Raw genomic sequence first — 18,487 nt, 5'->3', positions numbered from 1 at the left:
GGCTCAGCTGTATTACCCAATCCGAACTGAGCAAGTCTGAATCTGTGATTTGCATAAACACATCTGATTGGAAACTTGGACAAGAACTTTTTCTATAAAAGCCAAACACTCCCTTTTATTCTCCGGGATCGCCTTTCTTTTACCCCAAAGGCTGTGTCTCCCTGGTTTGCAAACTGTTCACTAGAAAAAAGTCTCGTTTCTCCAAAATTTCTTTTCAGAGAACTTTTAGTTTGCAAGATAGGACCATGTGAATCACTGACATTTGGTCTTTTTTCCCACAGAAACATTTGTTTCATATTGATAGTTTCAACATACTTCGGTGAGATCCTCAGAATTCAGGGCCTGTCCTCAGCTTTGCAGGTTCTGAAACTGGTTTTGATTGTGTAATCAGAGGTAGTCGGTCCTTTGGTAACATGTAATAACTGCTCACAAAGTAATAAATACCGCACGATGTCAATGTGGGGATTCTAGTGGTGGGGGTGGGTACTTCTTTCCAGTGATCTGAATACTATTGTTTTATGCAGAGCAAATGTTTCCGATTTTCATTCACTTGAGAATTTATGATTTTGCTCAATTATTCAAAAGGATGTATTAAATTCCTGCTATGACATGCCAGGATCTGTGCTAGACATTAGGGAAATAAGGAATAGAAGACAAATTTTGACGAGAAAATTGCTGGGTACCATAGAAGAACAACAAAGAAAAGTGACTGCTCTGAGGGTTGGTCATTCAAGACCTGGGAAAGACTGGTGACATCTCTTGATCTTACAAGAGATCAACTTTCTGGTGTGTGAAGGCCAGTGTCCCAGGATTCTATGTCTTACACTGTAGAGAACAGTCCCCAAACCACAACAAATGCTCTCTGAATCCTCTCTCTTTCAATTACCCACAAATCATCCTTCTCCCTTCAAATAGTCACCAGGACAGGGTTTGAGGCAATTGTTTTGATTTCAGCTTTCATACATATAAAATCAGACTCTAGAATGCCCTCTCTGAGAAGATATTCCTACTAACTTGACTGGAGCAAAGTGTTACCCAAACTTCTTCAACCACAGATTTGCAAAACAAATATTCTTTTGGGGAACTTCCTCAAAGATTATTTCCAAAACCTTCAGCCCTGTGTAATGACACCCAATCATTTTGCAGATTGATATTGAATATATTCAACAATCGATAAATGAATGTAAATTATTATGTAAATCAATAATTTAAAAATCTATTTTCTTTCATTATCTAAGTATATCAAACTATTTTTGCAAAACTGCTTACCAAGTTTTATATATATATATACGTGTATATATTGGAGTACAAAGTGTTCATCAAAACACTCTATTAATTTCCAAATTATTTGCTGATTTTTATGTGATCTTTTGTTTGCCATTGCTATCCCTAGCTAAATGATTCCCCTTTGGTCTGTAGGCTCCCACAGAAAAATGTAGCAAATTTGCAAACAATGACTTCCCATTAGAAAACTAGTAGTCTTAATAACTAGAGAATTTCCCTTTGCATCAGTGTTTTTCTTTTAGTTCTGAATCTTCTCATAGCTTCTCATGAACTAACAGCAATTACTTTCAGGAGAGTGAATGTATGTGTGTGTGCGTATACTTATAATTTATATATAGAATGTTATAATACTGTCTGAAATTTTTAAAAATATATTTACTATATCTACTACTGATTAATTTATAAAATTGTTGATTAGACTGTAATTTTTAATTGGGTCGAACTTAATTGTTCCTGCCAAATGAAAGGGAGTGTAGTCCACTGTTAAGTATGTGGACTGTGTTGTCATTCTGACAAGCAGAAGAGTACTTACAGGCACAATAGGGTAGAATATTTGAAATCAGATTTGTCATCCCTTAAAATCTATCACTGTGTGTGTATGTGTGATGTAGGGGGAGGTTGTTTCATTTTTTTGCCTCAATCAATCAATCAATCAATCAATCATCTATGAATCATGTTTACCATATTGGTTTACTCTTAGGTATTCCAATGAGGAAAATGGAAAATTCCAAAATCTAGCTGTTGAACTTAGAGAACGAGAATAAAACTTGAGATGAAATATGTATGGCCAGAGAAGGTGCTATTAATCCAAAGTAGACTGTAATTCATTTTTCTTAATGCTTAGACTATCTTCCTAAGGACGTTGCAAGTCTAAAAGATTGATTTATATCAGTAGTGGGGGAGGAGAATAGAGGAGGAAGGAGAAAGGCGTTTCAGTGCAGTGGTAGGGGGCAGAGAGAATGGCAGAGGACAGTGATCTGGCTGTGGTCATGAGGCTGCCAACAGAGAATTACCAAAGAGAACTTCAGAAATGTCAGAATGTCAGTCAGAATTATTGCTCAGAGTTGAATAATTTGTTTTTTTAAAACAAATTTTTATGCTTAGAAGGTTTTCTTTGTCTTATTATTTGGCCAGTGAATTGACTGGCTCACAATGAAAAATACTTAAGAAAGGAAGGTTTTGTTGTTGTTGTTGTTTTTGAGATGGAGTTTTACTCTTGTTGTCCAGGCTGGAGTGCAATCACGTGACCTTGGTTCACTGCAACCTCCGCCTCCAGGGTTCAAGTGATTGTCCTGCCTCAGCCTCCAGAGTAGCTGGGATTACAGGCGCCCACCACCACGCCTGGCTAATTTTTTGTATTTTTAGTAGAGATGGGGTTTCACCACATTGGCCAGGCTGGTCTTGAACTCCTGACCTCAGGTGATCTGCCCATCTCAGCGTCCCAAAGTACTGGGATTACAGGCATGAGCCACTGTGCCTGGCCAAGAAAGGAACTTTGAACAAGGAAATTGTGACTATAAATACCACACTTTTATCACTCTGACATTTTTTCACTCTCAGAACCTAAGGGTGGCCACCAAGTATGTCAGAGGCAGTAGTGTGTGTGTGATTTATTTTAAGGAATAAGTTAGTGTGATTGTGGGGCTATAAAGTCTGGGATTAGCAGGGCAGGCTGGCAGGCTGGCAGTCTGGAAACTCCTGAGTAACAGCTAAAGCTGAAACTAAAGGTGCCATCCTTAGGAGAAATTTCTTCCTCAGAGAAATCTCCATTTTGCTCTTATGGTCTTTCAACTGATTGGATGAGGCCCCACATTATTGAGGATGATGTCCTTTACTTAAAGTTTACTGGAGGTGTTCACCACACCACCACAATGCCTGCACAGCAATACCCAGACTAGTGTTAGATTGGATAACTGGGTGCCACAGCCTAGTCAAGTTGACACAAAAACTATCACCCCAGAAGGCCTCTTCAGACTTGAAATTCCAATTATTATCATTTGAGGAAATATTTTTCTTTAAGACTTAGTCTTTCAAAGAAATAAGGAATTACTAAAAGATAAGATACATTTCTTAAATTACACTACAAAAGAGATTTTTCTAGTTTCTTTCTAATTCCTTCGTAAATCTAAGTTAATCATAGCTCCAAGTCAGACTGACAATTTTTAAAAGTTAATGAAAGATACTGAGTACATCAGTGGACTAGAAATGAGACACTAACATTATTGATTTTTCCCTCATCTTGTTTCAAACTGAAAATATCTGGGACCAATGGGAGAAAATTTGATACAGCAACAAAATAAATATCATTCCGATTTTATAAAATGGAACTGGCTTATTTTTTCTGTTTATTATATGAAATTACCAGGATGCTAAACATTCAGGGAGTTACTGACAGAGATAGATAGGATTGACTTTATGAAGATCAAAATGAGAGAAAGTGTAATTTATCATAAGTTCAGGAGAAAACTGCTGAAGAACACTATGGTTTCTTCATTTTCTCAAAGTTGTAAGGAAGAATTGGTAGAAACCAAGATTCTTGAGTAACAGAAATTTTGTTTTGATTACTGAATAATAAAATTGTTACTATGCTAACAAAACATGCCATTAATTCAAAAGAAGATCAGGATGAAAAGAGAACTTAGAAAATGGAGACAAACAGAAAGCACAAAATAAAATAGTACTCTATATCTAAACCCAACTATATTAGTTATTATATTAAATGTAATGAGCTGAATTCTCCAATTCAAATACAAACATAGAAAAAAACTCAGTCATATCATGCGTACAAAGAACACATCCCAAATATGAGAATATGGAAAGGTTTTAAGTTTCTAAGAATGTAAAAAGATGGGAAAATACATAATTCAAATGCGAACCGTAAAACTGTATTAAAGTAGTAATATTAATATTTGATCATAAAAACTTTAACGTAGGCCAAGGTGGGCAGATCACGAGGTCAGGAGTTCAAGATCAACCTGGCCAACATGGTGAAACCCTGTCTCTACCAAAAATACAAAAAAATTAGCTGGGAATAGTGGCACACACCTGTAATCCCAGCTACTTGGGAGGCTGAGGCAGAAGAATTGCTTGAACCTGGGAGGTAGAGGTTGCAGTGAGCTGAGATCACGCCACTGCGCTCCAACCTGGATGACGGAGCAAGACTCCATCTCAAAAACAAAAACAAAAACAAAAAACTTTAAGGTAAAAATCATTAATGTATATAAGGAAGGTAATTTAAAAATAAAAAATTGTTAAAGTTTTTGAACATATAATAGTTTAAAATGTATATGCTCTTCATAACATAGCCTCAAAATATTTCAAAAATTGACAGAAAAAGAAATAATGGGCAAATTCACAATTATAACGAAAATTTTTAACACATCTTTTGAAATAATTGTTACTGAAAATTTGGACTACACAATAAATCCATTTGATGTAATAGATTGATTGATTGAATGATATGTCTATCTAGAATATTGCATCCAACAAATGCAGAATGCACATTCTTTTCAACACTCACGGAACATTTTCAAAAATTGACCATATAGTAGAATATAAAGGAAGTTTTAGCAAATATATAAGGAGAGAAATCAGTTAAGATGTGTTACCTGATCTTAGTGCAATTAATAAAAAATCATAACATAGGTATATATTATGTAAAATAATATAAAAGTTCAAAAGACAATAATAATAAAAACAGAAAATTCCCATATGTTTGGACGTGGTAGTGGTTGAGAGGCATGCATAGAACACAGAAGTAAAAAGGACACTATCTTGGTTTGCTCTATGTATTCAGGGATTGTTTAAATTTATTTAAGAAGATATTCATATAGTACTCATGCAATAGAAAAAGGTAGCAAATTTTACTCGTACTCTTTCCTTTTCTCTGCCAATGCTAAATAAATTCTTAACCCCAAAGGGTGATTTTTAAAAGACACATGTTCTTTTCAACATAGGTATAAGTTGGACGCAGATTTGAATAAGCTCTCTGTAGTTCATCTGTGGTTGTGTACAAACTTTATCCCAGGTTGTTCAGGCCCAACACAGCTGCTCTGAGACCAGATAACTAGAAAACTAAAAAGAAGCTGTACCGCTTTAAGTGAAGAAAGCTCCAGCCCTCAGGTGGAGTCATTTCTGGGCCCTGTGATAAAGCTCAGCTGGGAGGCTCCTCAATCATTACTACAGGGCAGGAGGGGCACGTTCTCATCAGCATGGTAAGTGACTACACGCCTATGCGTTGTTGTAGGAAATTTTACTAATCTTATTTGTCCCTTTTCCCACAGCAAACAATTCTTAATAAAATTGTAATGCAAGAGAAGACATTTGTAAAGAAACATTTGTTTCTTTCAATATCCCTGTAGATGAGTTGGGGGCAGGTGTGGACAGGCTGTAATCTATTCCTCTGTAATGTTGCTTCTTTCAAGGTAAAGCTCAGTTGATTTGTAGTATCTCACTGCCATTAACTGAAGCACTGAAGCAAAAACCTCTCCTTCCTTTAGTTTTCACCTTTGTTTTAGGCTCAGAGTGCTGATTTTTCTGTAGGTACTAATTGCTTCACTTTTCGTTATGCTGTTAAGAGTTTCTGAGGACTTCAGACTATGGCTGACCTCATAAATGCCTGGTAGGGTAAAGTGCGCAGACATCTTCTTTGCCCTCACTTGAGGTTAGTTCTTTGGGCACCACAATGAATAGAATAACTTAACAATAATTCTGTTTTGGAATGACCTTTTCAGATCCATTTTCCCTTTATTTTCTTCTGTGTCAGTTTTTCAGTATCTTTGAATTTTTAATTCTTCAATGGAAGCAACATTTCGAACTGCTTCTTCATCTTTGATTTCTCACCCCATTGGTCTCTCTGTCCAACATTTTAAAAACTTTAAATTGTTTTACTTTTAAAAATTATGCCTTTCAACATGAGAGAGACTTGTGATAATAGCATGTTCTGTATCCTGACTATCACTGTCAACATTCTGGGTGTGATTTTGTATTACAGTCTTGCAAGATATTTCCACTGGAGAAGTGGGTAAGGGATACAAGGGATCTTCCTATGTTATTTCTTACGACTGCATATCAATCTACAAAGATATCAAAGTTAAAAGTTTAATTGAGAGTTATGCTTTTCTAGTAATTCAAATAATCCTTATAGCAGCATTTAATAATGTGCTATGACTTATCAGTGTTGACGTTCAGTGGGCATTTTATAGTCTTCTCTTTTATAGTGTGACTAATATTTTCATAGAGAATTTGGAGAAAAGGGAGAGGCTAAGAGAAGAATAAGGTGAAGATGGTCTTCTACACCCTTGGACAGAGTTATGTTATAAGCTAAGCTTCTTCAAAGACCAAGGATGCTTGGTAGGCCAGGCTATTCATGCTGAGCTCAGAAAGAAAAGCATCACTCTGCTTTCTGAGTCACTTGAACAGACCACATGAAGAGGAACAATATATATTTTTTTATATTAGTGATTATTTTTACTGTGAATATTATGAACAAATACTACATGTACACCTGAATTTTACTTGTCACTATAACAAAGGACTGGGTGGTAGCCAGTGGAGAAGACACAGAAATCTACATGTGAACTTTATAAAGTAAGAGGTTTTAATGATGTAGAAACAATGAACATGCACCCTCTCCTTTAAAAATTTTAACTTTAAGGAGCCAAGTTTTGATCAGATTATAGCAGCTAATGTATTCACAGCACTTTAAGTCCGACAGAAGGGGAGAAGAATAAGATTAAGGTTATCTGAAGCCTGATAAGGGGTATCCAAAGCCTGTTTATAACAGAATGTGCTGTTTTGAGAGGTGGAATGTTAGTTTGTCCTAAGTGAAGTGCTTTCTAAATTAGAGAGACTGATAATTGCACAGAAAAGAAACGAGAAGGAAGCCCTACTAAGGTAGTGAACTTGAATTGGTCGTGAAGCAAAGAGGGCTGTGTTATGCCTTGTGAATCACAGAGACAAAGTACAAAGGTTTGATGCCACTAAACATGAGCAGAGTCCAAGTCAGACTGCAGGGGTGTGGCCGACCAGAGCCCTCTTCCTACTTCCCTCTCACTAGTGGTCTGTGTAGACCAGTGGTCCTCAACCTTTTTGGCACTAGGAACCAGTTTTGTGGAACACAATTTTTCCATGGAGTCGGTGGTGGGGGATGGTTTCTGGATGGAACTGTTCCACCTCAGATTGTCAGGCATTAGATTCTCATAAGGAGCCTGCAGCCTAGATCCCTTGCATACACAGTTCACAATAGGGTTAGTGCCCCTATGAGAGTCTAATGCTGCCGCTCATCTGACAGGAGGCAGAGCTCAGCCAGTAATGCTCACTCACCTGCCGCTCACCTCCTGCTGTGAAGTCCAGTTCCTAACAGGCCACAGGCTGGTACTGGCCTGTGGCCCGGGGGTTGGGGACCCCTGTGTAGACCACAGGTGAGGGATTGACAGGAGATCTGAGGTTTTTCAGTAGTTGAATCTCAGGCTTTGGGGCAGTGTAGTCATGAATAAGGGCAGGGTTTCCCCTCAGCGTATGTAGTTGAACAGCTCAAAGGGTCCTGATGATGCAGAAGACATGGGGGTCTCACTCTCCAAGACCCCCCAAATATATTTGTTTCAGCACCACTGTCAATTAAACCACGTCAATATTAAGATCGGTGACTGCTATTACCTTAGATTTCTTAGGATTTAGCTTTTTCTTTCCTTCTCTTAAAAAAAGTAGGTCATTTACTGTTTGACAGAACAGTTGTTTGCCTTAAAAAAACATATATGATTTGAAGTGGGATGGGGGAATATGAAGGCTGATGAAGGTGGAAGAAATAGTAAAGTTTAGACAAGAAAACAAAATCACTACCCAGGTATTACTAGAGTTAATATGTTGATACATTTTCTTTTAGATTTTTGTGCCTATTTTTGAACAGATTTGACATCATACTCCGTATACAATTATGGATCTTATGTGCTTTTTACTTAATATGTTATAAGCATTTCCCATGTCATTAATCTTTTTTGGGGGGTAAACATTTAAGGGTTGCATAACATGCCATTGTGTTGATGTATCATCCTTTAAATGCCTAACAATATATAAATGGTTAGATTAAATAGATTCATTTTTGGTTTTCCTGCTTATGAGTTATGATGCTTGTGAATGCCATCACCCTACATCTTTGCATTTTAGAGTCTTTCTTTTGTAATTTATTTGTTTATATCATTTGCCTATCTAGTGGATGTCTTAAGTGTTTTTTTTTTTTAGAAAGTTGATGTATATAAAATCCATTTTTATCTCTAAGTTTGTTAGAAAACTTTTACATTTTGGAATTGTTAAATCTATTGCATTTTGCCTTGTAAAATTTCCCACTAGTTTTAAGTTTAGTGTATCCATCCTTATTCAGAGTGCATATGAATGGTAAAGATAACATTTTAAATTTATCTGCAATGAGTTTTAGTACCTGACAAGACAATATATCGATTTTTGTTTTATTTCTTTCCAATAACTAGCTAATTTTCTTTCTAGACAAGTCCACCTGATATGTATATAATTACACACACACACACACACACACACATCTCACCTATATTAAAAGAATAAAGTGAAATGAGTTGTATTTTGATTTGCGTTTTGTGTGTGTGTGTATTTGTCTTAATTTAATTCTTAGCCCAGTACAGAGTAGGTGCTTAATTTATGTTGTTAAAATAAACTTTTTAATGGAATTTAAATCCCTGGTTTAATTGTCCCTGAAGCTTAGCTGTACCCTGGGTCTTGGTTTCCATGAAACACTTTTGATTATCCTTATAACACGTTCCTCCATGGCCGTAAGCTAGCTAGGTTTCTGTCATTTGTAACCAGAAGTGCTGAGTAACAGATCTCCTGTTGTCTAAATACCTGCTCAGTTCCAACTCACCATGACTTATTTCAGAGGGAGTGCCTTTCCATCCACATTGGTCAAGCTGGCATCCAGATTGGGGACGCTTGCTGGGAACTCTATTGCCTGGAACATGGAATCCAGCCAAATGGCGTTGTTCTCGACAGTCAACAGGATCAGCTGGAAAATGCAAAAATGGAGCACACAAATGCATCTTTCGATACTTTCTTCTGTGAGACAAGAGCTGGGAAGCATGTGCCTAGAGCACTCTTCGTGGACTTGGAGCCAACTGTTATAGGTACAATACATGTTCCATTCTAGTGTACTTAACTGGAGCCACACTCAAACAAATCAAGTGAGTGGGATTATCAGGTTATACTGGTCTATCTGAACGAAATCACAAGAGCCATTCCCAAATGTAGAGGCTTACTCAATGGCCATGGATGATTAACATGACAAACACAGCCAAAGGGAAGACTAGATTAACTTTTTAAAATTTTAATTTAATTTAATTAACTTATTTATTTTGAGATGGAGTCACTCAGGTGGGAGTGCAGTGGTGCCATCTTGGCTCACTGCAACCTCCGCCTCCTGGGTTCAATCAATTCTCCTGCCTCAGCCTCTGAGTAGCTGGGATTACAGGCACACACCACCATGCCTGGATAATTTTTGTATTTTTAGTAGAGATGTACTTTCACCATGTTGGCCAGGCTGGTCTTGAACTCCCGACCTCAAGTGACCCACCTGCCTTAGCCTCCCAAAGTGCTGGGATTACAGGCATAAGCCACCACACTTGGCCTAGATTAGCTTTCTTTACCTGTGTGATGAAATGAATTAAGACCTGCTAATTGATCCACATGTGTATCGTAACAGAACACTAAGTCGTTTCCTGGGTTCGAGAGCCATTTGCCAGAAGGTACTGGCAAAGAATCAAAAAGTTTTTTGATAGCTGCTTAAAAAGAGTAGAATATTTGAAAAGAATCCCAAAGGAGCAAGAGGCCAAATATATACTCTAGTTATGGGAAAAACAGTGCAATTTTATGATTACTAACAATACACTTTGTAGTATGTCATGCAAAAACTCTTCAGATGGAGCTAGAAAAATACAGGAGAGAGAAGGGACTCTTACTGACTTAAGAGAAAAGCTAGAGAGTGGGGTAGATTTGGGTTTGATGTTGTGCATCCCATTATTTGCTGGCATGTAATAAACTTCCCCTACATTTAGTGCTTTAAGGCAGTAATACTTACTGGTTTGTTCTTGAATCTACAATTTGGGTGGGGCTCAGAAGCGACAGCTCCCCTGTGCTCCAGCTTGGAAGGCTCAAGTGGGAACTGGGGCATCCGCTTTGAAAGTCATTCATTTACTTTGCTGTCCCTTGGTGCTGGCTGTTGACTGAGAGAGTGGGAGGGGTGGAGAAAAGGAGAGGCTGATGAATTCAAGGTCATGATAAGAAGGAATTGAATACAACCCCATAAACACTTCAGCTGGGCGATGGGAGTACAAAGATGAATAAATGCTGATTTTTGCCCTTGATGTGAAGATGCCTATCTTGGTCAGCTTGGACTGCTGTGTCAGAACACCACGGACTCGGTGGCTTACACAACAGTTGTTGATTTCTCACAATTCTGGAGGCTGGAAGTCTGAGGCCAGGGTGCCCAGTGGTCGGCCTCGGGTGAAGGCTCTCTTCCCAGCTTGCAGGTGGTTGCTACCTTCTCACTGTATTCTCATATGGCAGAGAAATATGTCTTTTCTTATAAGGGCCCTAATCCCGTAGTGAAGTCTCTACCCTTGTGGCCGACTTACTCACAAAGACTCACCTCCAGATACCATCACATCGGGGATTAGGGATTCAATGTATGAATTTTGGGGGGACACAGTCATTTAGTCCACAGCAGCTATTGTTTACTAGTGAGGAGACCTGCACAGGTATTTTCCTCTAATTCTTTCAGCACTCTGTCGGGAGACACTATTATCATCCTCAATTTATAGACTAGGAACTTTATACATCTTGGGGAAGTCAAGGAACTTGCCTAAGATCACTGAGTTATGAGAGTAGAGCTGTGTTTGGTCCTAGATTTGCCTTCTTATTAAATCTGTTGTCTTTCAACAGGACAGTAGCCTAATCTAGAAGAAGAAAATATAAGTAGTTATAACAATACTGTTGAAATGCAGCCACATAAAATTGCCAGTGTATGACTATTTTTTGACCTAAAAAAGTTAATTTTATTGTGCATGATACAACTTAATAGACATTTCTACAACAGGGGTGTCCAATAATTTGGCCTCCCTGGGACACACTGGAAGAAGAAGAATTATCTTGGGCCACACATAAAATACACTCACACTAACGATAGCTGATGAGCTAAAAAAAAAAAAAAATCGCAAAACAATCTCATAATGTTTTAAGAACGTTTACCAATTTGTGTGGGAACGCATTCAAAGTCATCCTGGGCGGCATGCAGCCTGTGGGCTGCGGGATGGACAAGCTTGCTCTGCAAGGTGGAAGGAATGAATAACTAGGGAGTCATCAAATATGTTTGTTTGTTTTTTAGAACTAGAGACTGGGTCTCGCTCTGTCACCCAGACTGGAGTGCAGTGGCATAATCATAGCTCAGTGAACTCCTGGGCTCAAGCAATCCTCCCACTTTGGGCTCCTGAGTAGCTTGGACTACAGGCACATGTCACTACATGTGGATAAGTTTTTTTTGTATTTATTTTTTTGAGACAGAGTTTTGCTCTTTTTGCCCAGGCTGGAGTGCAATGGCATTATTGCTGCTCACTGCAACCTCTGCCTCCCGGGTTCAAGTGATTCTCCTGCCTCAGCCTCCCGAGTAGCTGGGATTACAGGTGCACGCCCTGCTAATTTTGTATTTTTAGTAGAGACGGGGTTTCACCATGTTGGCCAGGCTGGTTTGGAATTCCTGGCCTCCAGTAATCCACCTGCCTCGGCCTCCCAGACTGCTGGGATTAATAGGCAAGAGCCACTGTGCCAGGGCAATTTTTTGTTTTTTATAGAGATAGGGTCTCACTATATTGCCCAGGCTAGTTTCAAACTCCTGACCTCAAACAGTGCTCTCACCTTGGCCTCCCAAAGTGCTGGGATTCCAGGCATGAGCCACCACACCCAGCCTCACACACCTTCTCATGGGGGGACAGCATCTGCAAATTCAGAGTCATGAAGGAATGCCCCGCAAGTGCAACCAGGAGTTCAGTGTGGCCAGGCATCCGTGTGAGCAGGAGCGCAAAGCAGGGGACGAGGCTGGGAAGATGGTCGGGGCAGGCTCAAGGGTGAAGTTAGGGCAAAGTGAGGAGTTGTGGTCAGAGAAAGGAATTTGCACATTTAGGATTTTGGCAGTGGGAGAGTTCTGAGTGAGGATGATTGAAGTGGAGTGCAGTAGAATGACACTGTAGTTAAGGAAGCTAAGGAGCCATCGAATAATTGTTCAAAAACCATTGAAGTCTCTGAGGATGTTGATTGGGGGCACCATGCTAGGTACTAAAGCCCCTCAGCAACCTGTGCCCGGGAAGTTAGAATGGATGGCATGGATTACTGATGAACGGCAGGTGCTGCAACCACTAAGCCCTGAGATAATGGATTTTATGGAAGTACTTTGTGAAGCTATTGACCCTCAAGATCCCGACCCAACATTGTCATGAAGAAGGAAGCTTCCGTAAATTACCTCCCTAGCCTGAATGCAGCCTTATAGCTTCAGATGAGAAGAAAATAGTCCACCCACAATGACACATTCACTTATATCTTGTTTATAAATACATCTTTTAAACATCCTAGCTCTGGGGGAGGTTTGTGTGTAAGCTAGTTAAAAGTTATTTAAACTCAATTTTAATAAATATTATTTGAGAAGTTGCCAAATTGGAGTTTAGAAATTCTTGGTCACCCACAGGAAGGCACGGTGAATTGAAAAACAATTGTGCTCTTATTAAACAGAAACACAATGCATCTCTCCTTAGGCTGTGAGCTCCTAGGACTGGCTCAGCTATCTGCTGCCAAGGCTGGTGGTGTATAATGAGGTAAATCTGCATAAATGCATGTCATGAAGCCAGTTCTATCATTGTTACTTATAATTGCTGTTGTTATATGGGCCGTGCGTTGTGCCCTATGTTCTCGTAACAGCTCAATGGGGTAGATCTTGTTATAATCCTTATTTATGAGCTAAAATCATTGACTAAGTAACTTCTCTCTAGCTTAGTGAGGGAGGCAAGATAGGAACCCAGGAAACTGATTCTTGAAACATGCATTTAACTACTAAGCAATGCAGTATCCCACAGTAACCAGGGCAGCAGTCCCAAAGCCTACTTAGGCCTGAAACACTGCTGCTTAATCATCAGGAATAATGCTATTTGAGTAATTCTAAGGTGGGGGAGTAGGGCATGCTGCCCAGGGTTTTAAAAGGCAATGAGACCTGGCATGGGTTGCCCTCAGTTGTATTGGATACTGCCAACATCTTAACGCCAATTGTCCTGCGTCATGCATTTATGCACTCGGCGTTTGGGTCGTGTGGGCATTTGAGTTTGCCGTGCCTTGCCTGTTAAATCCTCTTTTAAAGCAGATTTAAAAGATGGATATACCTTTAATTTTTAAATTTATTTTATTTTATTTTACTTTTTTTGAGACAGAATTTCACTGTTGTTGTCCAGGCTGGAATGCAGTGGCATGATCTCGGCTCGCTGCAACCTCCTGGGTTCAAGTGATTCTCCTGCCCCAGTCTCCCGAGTAGCTGGGATTACAGGTGCCCACCACCATGCCTGTCTAATTTTCTGTATTTTTAGTAGAGATAGAGTTTCACCATGTTGGCCACGCTGGTCTCGAGCTCCTGACCTCAGGTGATCCACCTGCCTTAGCCTTCCAAAGTGCTGGGATGATAGGTGTGAGCCACTGCACCCTGGATGTGCCTTTCTGTGTGCTTTTGCAGCACATAGTTGGCTATTTGTAGATAAAAACAGTTGTCTCAAAATGCCAATGTGTCCTAGGGTGGGCAGTGGGTTGAAGCGTGTCCCCCTAAATTCATATCCATCTGCAACCCCAGAATGTGACTTTATTTGGAAACAGTGTCTTTGTCAATGTAGTTAGTTAAAATGAGGTCCTCCTGGATTAGGGTGGGCTCTAATGCTAAAGAATTGTGTCCTTATCAGAGGAGAGAGCACAGACACCCACACAGGGGAAAAGGCTTGTATGCCAGAGGTAGAGATTGGAAGGGGATAGCTAGAAGCCAGGGAGAGTTAAGAATTGTGTCACCAGGTGCCAGGAGAGATGTTTGGACCAGACGCTCCCTGGGGCCTCCAGCAGGAACCAAGTCTACCAACGCCTTGGTGTTAGACTTCTGGCCTCTGGAGCTGTTAGGAAATAAATTCCTATTGTTTTAAGCCATGATGTTTGTTGTCATTGGTTATGGCAGCCCTGGGAAACTAATAAGGGGTGTGTGGTAGAAAAACATACTTTCCATGTACATGTAAAAAATTCCACTTTTCCTGGGCTAAGACAGCTAATTCAGCACTATCTAAATTCCATTCCTGGACCACAACATTGAGAGAAAGCATGGGGTCACGTACAGGGAGGCCCCCGGAGGAGTAGCAGCAGGTCGACGGCTGAATTGTACTGAGTGCACCGACCTCCTTTCACTCTCTGCAGATGGGATCCGGACGGGCCAGCACCGTTCACTCTTCCACCCTGAGCAGCTCCTTAGCGGAAAGGAGGATGCTGCCAACAACTATGCGCGAGGCCGTTACTCTGTGGGGTCGAAGGTCATCGACCTTGTGCTGGAGAGGACCCGGAAGCTGGCAAGTGGCTCCCCCTCTCCTCCGAGTAGGCTGTGCCTGGGGCATGTGGGATCCTGCAGCAGAACTCACAACCATTATCTGCTGTCACCATCGCCACCGTCTCTCCCTGGGCAGTGGCCTGGGTGCTCAGAACTGGGGAGGGGTCCTCATCTTGGCTTCGATTTCCCCTTGTTAGTAGGAAGGGGATAGGGACCTGTACACTTACTGGGGGTCCCCTGATCACCCGATCATCCCTGTTTCTCCTAACACAGGGTTCATCTTGTTATGAGAGACTCCCATAGCACTCTAAAACTTGTCACTTTCCGAGAGTAACCTGTCATTTTCCAAGAGTAACTGATGTTTATGAAGTTAGCGAGAGGCACTCCCTGTCTGGAGATGCCTGACTCTATTCACTGCCAGTTAATTCCTCTTTAGGGGCCTGAGTCTGGAGACCCTTTCCTGAGTAAGGGTTTTGGTGTTTGGCATATTTGTTAGCTACTACAACGCCTTTTACACCAGCATGCCAGATGGAGCATAGACGTGGGGGGAATGTTATTTTGCTTCAGTGTTTTGTCATTTTCTTTGTTATGGATAAAGGCCTTGCTTGCAACCACATACAGATAAGTGCACAGAAGTCAGTGAAAGACAGGTGGATACTTATGCTCTGCTTGTAATAAAGCTCTGAAGTGCTTTGCCTACTCCGTAAGTCCCCTTGAGAGCATTTCGAAGTAGCTATGTTTGTTGTGGAGTTAACAATGGCAAAGGAGTCCTTTCTGAAAGTTTTTGTTTTGGGGAAACCTGTTGTATCCTACCTCTACAGTCCAATTCACTGCTTCTGGATTTATTCAGCTGAATTCTCACATCTCATTTACTTTTCTCAGGCAGAACAGTGTGGTGGACTTCAGGGATTTTTGATTTTCCGAAGCTTTGGAGGAGGCACTGGTTCAGGGTTTACATCTCTCTTAATGGAGAGGCTCACAGGAGAATACAGCAGAAAGACTAAGCTGGAGTTCTCGGTCTACCCAGCCCCCAGGATCTCCACTGCTGTGGTAGAGCCTTATAACTGTGTCCTCACCACCCACTCCACCACAGAGCACACAGACTGTACCTTCATAGTAGACAACGAGGCCATCTATGATATATGCCAACGTAAACTCGGTGTTGAACGCCCCTCTTATGCCAGCATCAATAGATTGATGGTTCAGGCAGTATCTTCCATCACTGCCTCCCTCCGGTTTGAAGGGCCCTTGAATGTGGACCTAATTGAATTCCAGACCAACCTAGTACCTTATCCGAGAATACATTTCCCCACGACAGCCTTCGCCCCCATTGTCTCTGCTGACAAAGCCTACCGTGAGCAGTTCTCCGTGTCAGACATCACCACTGCCTGCTTTGAGTCCTCCAACCAGCTGGTCAAGTGCGATCCTCGGCTTGGGAAGTACATGGCCTGCTGCCTACTCTACAGAGGGGACGTGGTCCCTAAGGAAGTGAATGCAGCAATCGCAGCCACAAAGTCGAGGCACTCTGTTCAGTTTGTAGATTGGTGTCCAACTGGTTTCAAGGTGGGCATCAACAATCAGCCGCCCACAGTGATGCCAGATGGGGACCTGGCCAAAGTCCACCGGGCCGTCTGCATGCTGAGCAACACCACAGCAATCGTGGAGGCCTGGGCCCGCCTGGACCACAAGTTTGACCTCATGTATGCCAAGAGAGCATTTCTGCACTGGTACCTCAGAGAAGGCATGGAAGAAGCAGAGTTCTTGGAGGCCAGGGAAGATCTGGCAGCCTTGGAGAGGGATTATGAGGAAGTGGGGCAAAGTTTCTGAGGCATGTATGATGGGTGCAAATGAACGTCAAGTTAAAATGGCATGTTTTCTTTTCAAGCTGTTATATGCCTAGTGAATAGTTTCCCTGATGAGAAGAAAAACGAAATGAAATCAGGCAAGACTCTAGGTTCCACACTAAATTCAGTGGGTCAGTACCAACAACGAACACATTCTTTCCTGGTCTACTGGTACAAGCCAGCTCTGCCACCTGGGAGCCTTTGGAAGCTTAGAGTCCTTTGAACTGCTGGGTCACTTCTAGGTGGGATTTTTTTTGTTTTACCAAGAGACAATGAAATCCTAAAGTTTATGCTTTCCCTTTCTGGTACCTGAAGTAGAAAACAGCACATATTGATTACGAATGTTTTTTTCCCCCATATCTATATTTTGACACTGATTAAATCATAAATATTTTCAGTATGATTCTTTTTCTTCTTTGAAATGTGTGCCCAAAGGGCTCAGTTTGCTCAGTTTGCTTTTTATGTAAACAAACTTGGGTCTGTCTAAAACTTGAATCTGCGTGTCTTGCAGGTCAGAGGTGAAAGTCATCTCTTCCACTTCCCTGTCCTGGAGGTGGTGTTCTCAAAGTGTCGCCAGCGTAACTCTGTGCCAGAGTCACTTCAGAAGTTTAGTAAAAATGCAGATCATTGAGCTTCTCTATTGACTTGCTAAGCTAGAATCCTGGGGGCTGGAGGGTCTGTGTCTTAATGATTTGAGATTTACAAAAACACTAAATGGAATGAAATTTTCGCACTGAATAGTTCCATTTGAGAAAATAATTGACTCTGGACAAAGTTATAAATGCATTAAAACCACTAGCGAGATTTTAAATAACTACAATATTTAGTCTCACTAATATTGGAATTAAGGCAACTTAGATACTGCAAAGGTACTGTGTTGGGCTGAGGTGTTGCTCTTGGACTGATGGTAGATAATCCTCAGGAGCCTTATCCACCTGTGCCGTTTAACCTGTGAGCCCTCACCCTTTAGCTATACTCACTCTTAGCCTCAACCGGGTACAAGCTTTTGGCTTAGGTAGACATCGGAAGATACGAGGCACTAAAGCCTTGGCTGGAGGCATGAAGTTGTGTATCTGTTTTGAGATTCCTCAAACTACAAGGCTGCTACCTTCTTGCTTGTGTACCTGGACTCAAAAATGGACCCTCTGTATGTTTTTTTTTTTTTTTTTTTTTTTTTGGTAAAATCTTTTTTTTAAAGTATTTATAGGTTCTCAGCAACATTGACTGGAAAGTATAACCCTCCATTTTTAACAGTTTCTTGGGAGATTCTTTTACATACTAAAATCACTCCCCTGAGATGTGGTCTTTAAGAGTGGTACTCAAACAATGTACCATTTTGCCTGCTTTCAGTTGAAACCTCCATTCTCATCATGGAAGCCAATGACCACTGTTTGGTGGAAATGATATTTAGTTACTCTTCAATGCCAGTAAGGGTTTTTTTTTGTTTTTGTTTTTTGTTTTGTTTTTGTTTTTTTCCCAGAACAGACAACTATCGCTGAGTTTTTGCTCAGTCGCCAAGTCTCTAAGTATCTGGCTGTGTCCCCTTTGGACTCCACTTCCAAGCTTCTCTGCCAAGGGCTCAACTTCTGTTCACACGAAAACAACCTCATACTAGGGTTGTGTTTGGAGCATGGAGCCTGTTAATTGAGATGCCAGGATTCCTGGTATAGTAACAGGGAAAGGAACATGACTCTCATTCTCATGTCTTTGATTTGATGGGATCAAACATTTGGAG

The 18,487-nt window shown here is 40.8% G+C and overlaps 1 protein-coding gene across 2 annotated transcripts; it reads left to right on the top strand.

Annotated features, from left to right (window-relative positions):
• Nucleotides 1-5,362: 5,362 nt before the first annotated feature.
• Nucleotides 5,363-17,152, top strand: TUBAL3 (tubulin alpha like 3). 2 transcript variants are annotated; one of them, XM_037983080.2, is made up of 4 exons: nucleotides 5,363-5,498; nucleotides 9,308-9,431; nucleotides 14,782-14,930; nucleotides 15,791-17,152. In XM_037983080.2, exons 1-4 carry the CDS (start codon nucleotides 5,496-5,498, stop codon nucleotides 16,733-16,735), a joined length of 1,221 nt encoding a protein of 406 aa, XP_037839008.1. In that variant the 5' UTR covers nucleotides 5,363-5,495; the 3' UTR covers nucleotides 16,736-17,152. The 2 variants fall into 2 exon arrangements, with proteins under 2 accessions (XP_037839008.1, XP_037839007.1); XM_037983079.2 differs by having other exon boundaries at nucleotides 9,188-9,431.
• Nucleotides 17,153-18,487: the final 1,335 nt, after the last annotated feature.

This window comes from Chlorocebus sabaeus, chromosome 9 (assembly GCF_047675955.1).
Source record: "Chlorocebus sabaeus isolate Y175 chromosome 9, mChlSab1.0.hap1, whole genome shotgun sequence".
In the NCBI taxonomy this organism is placed as follows: domain Eukaryota; kingdom Metazoa; phylum Chordata; class Mammalia; order Primates; family Cercopithecidae; genus Chlorocebus; species Chlorocebus sabaeus.
This window is presented reverse-complemented; position numbering and strand designations above follow the sequence as displayed.

Excerpts from the sequence above, each read along its gene's own strand:
- TUBAL3 (XM_037983079.2), top strand. Across the intron at positions 9,432-14,781 it reads CTTGGAGCCAACTGTTATAG|ATGGGATCCGGACGGGCCAG; the intron begins GTACAATACATG and ends CACTCTCTGCAG. Across the intron at positions 14,931-15,790 it reads TGGAGAGGACCCGGAAGCTG|GCAGAACAGTGTGGTGGACT; the intron begins GCAAGTGGCTCC and ends TACTTTTCTCAG.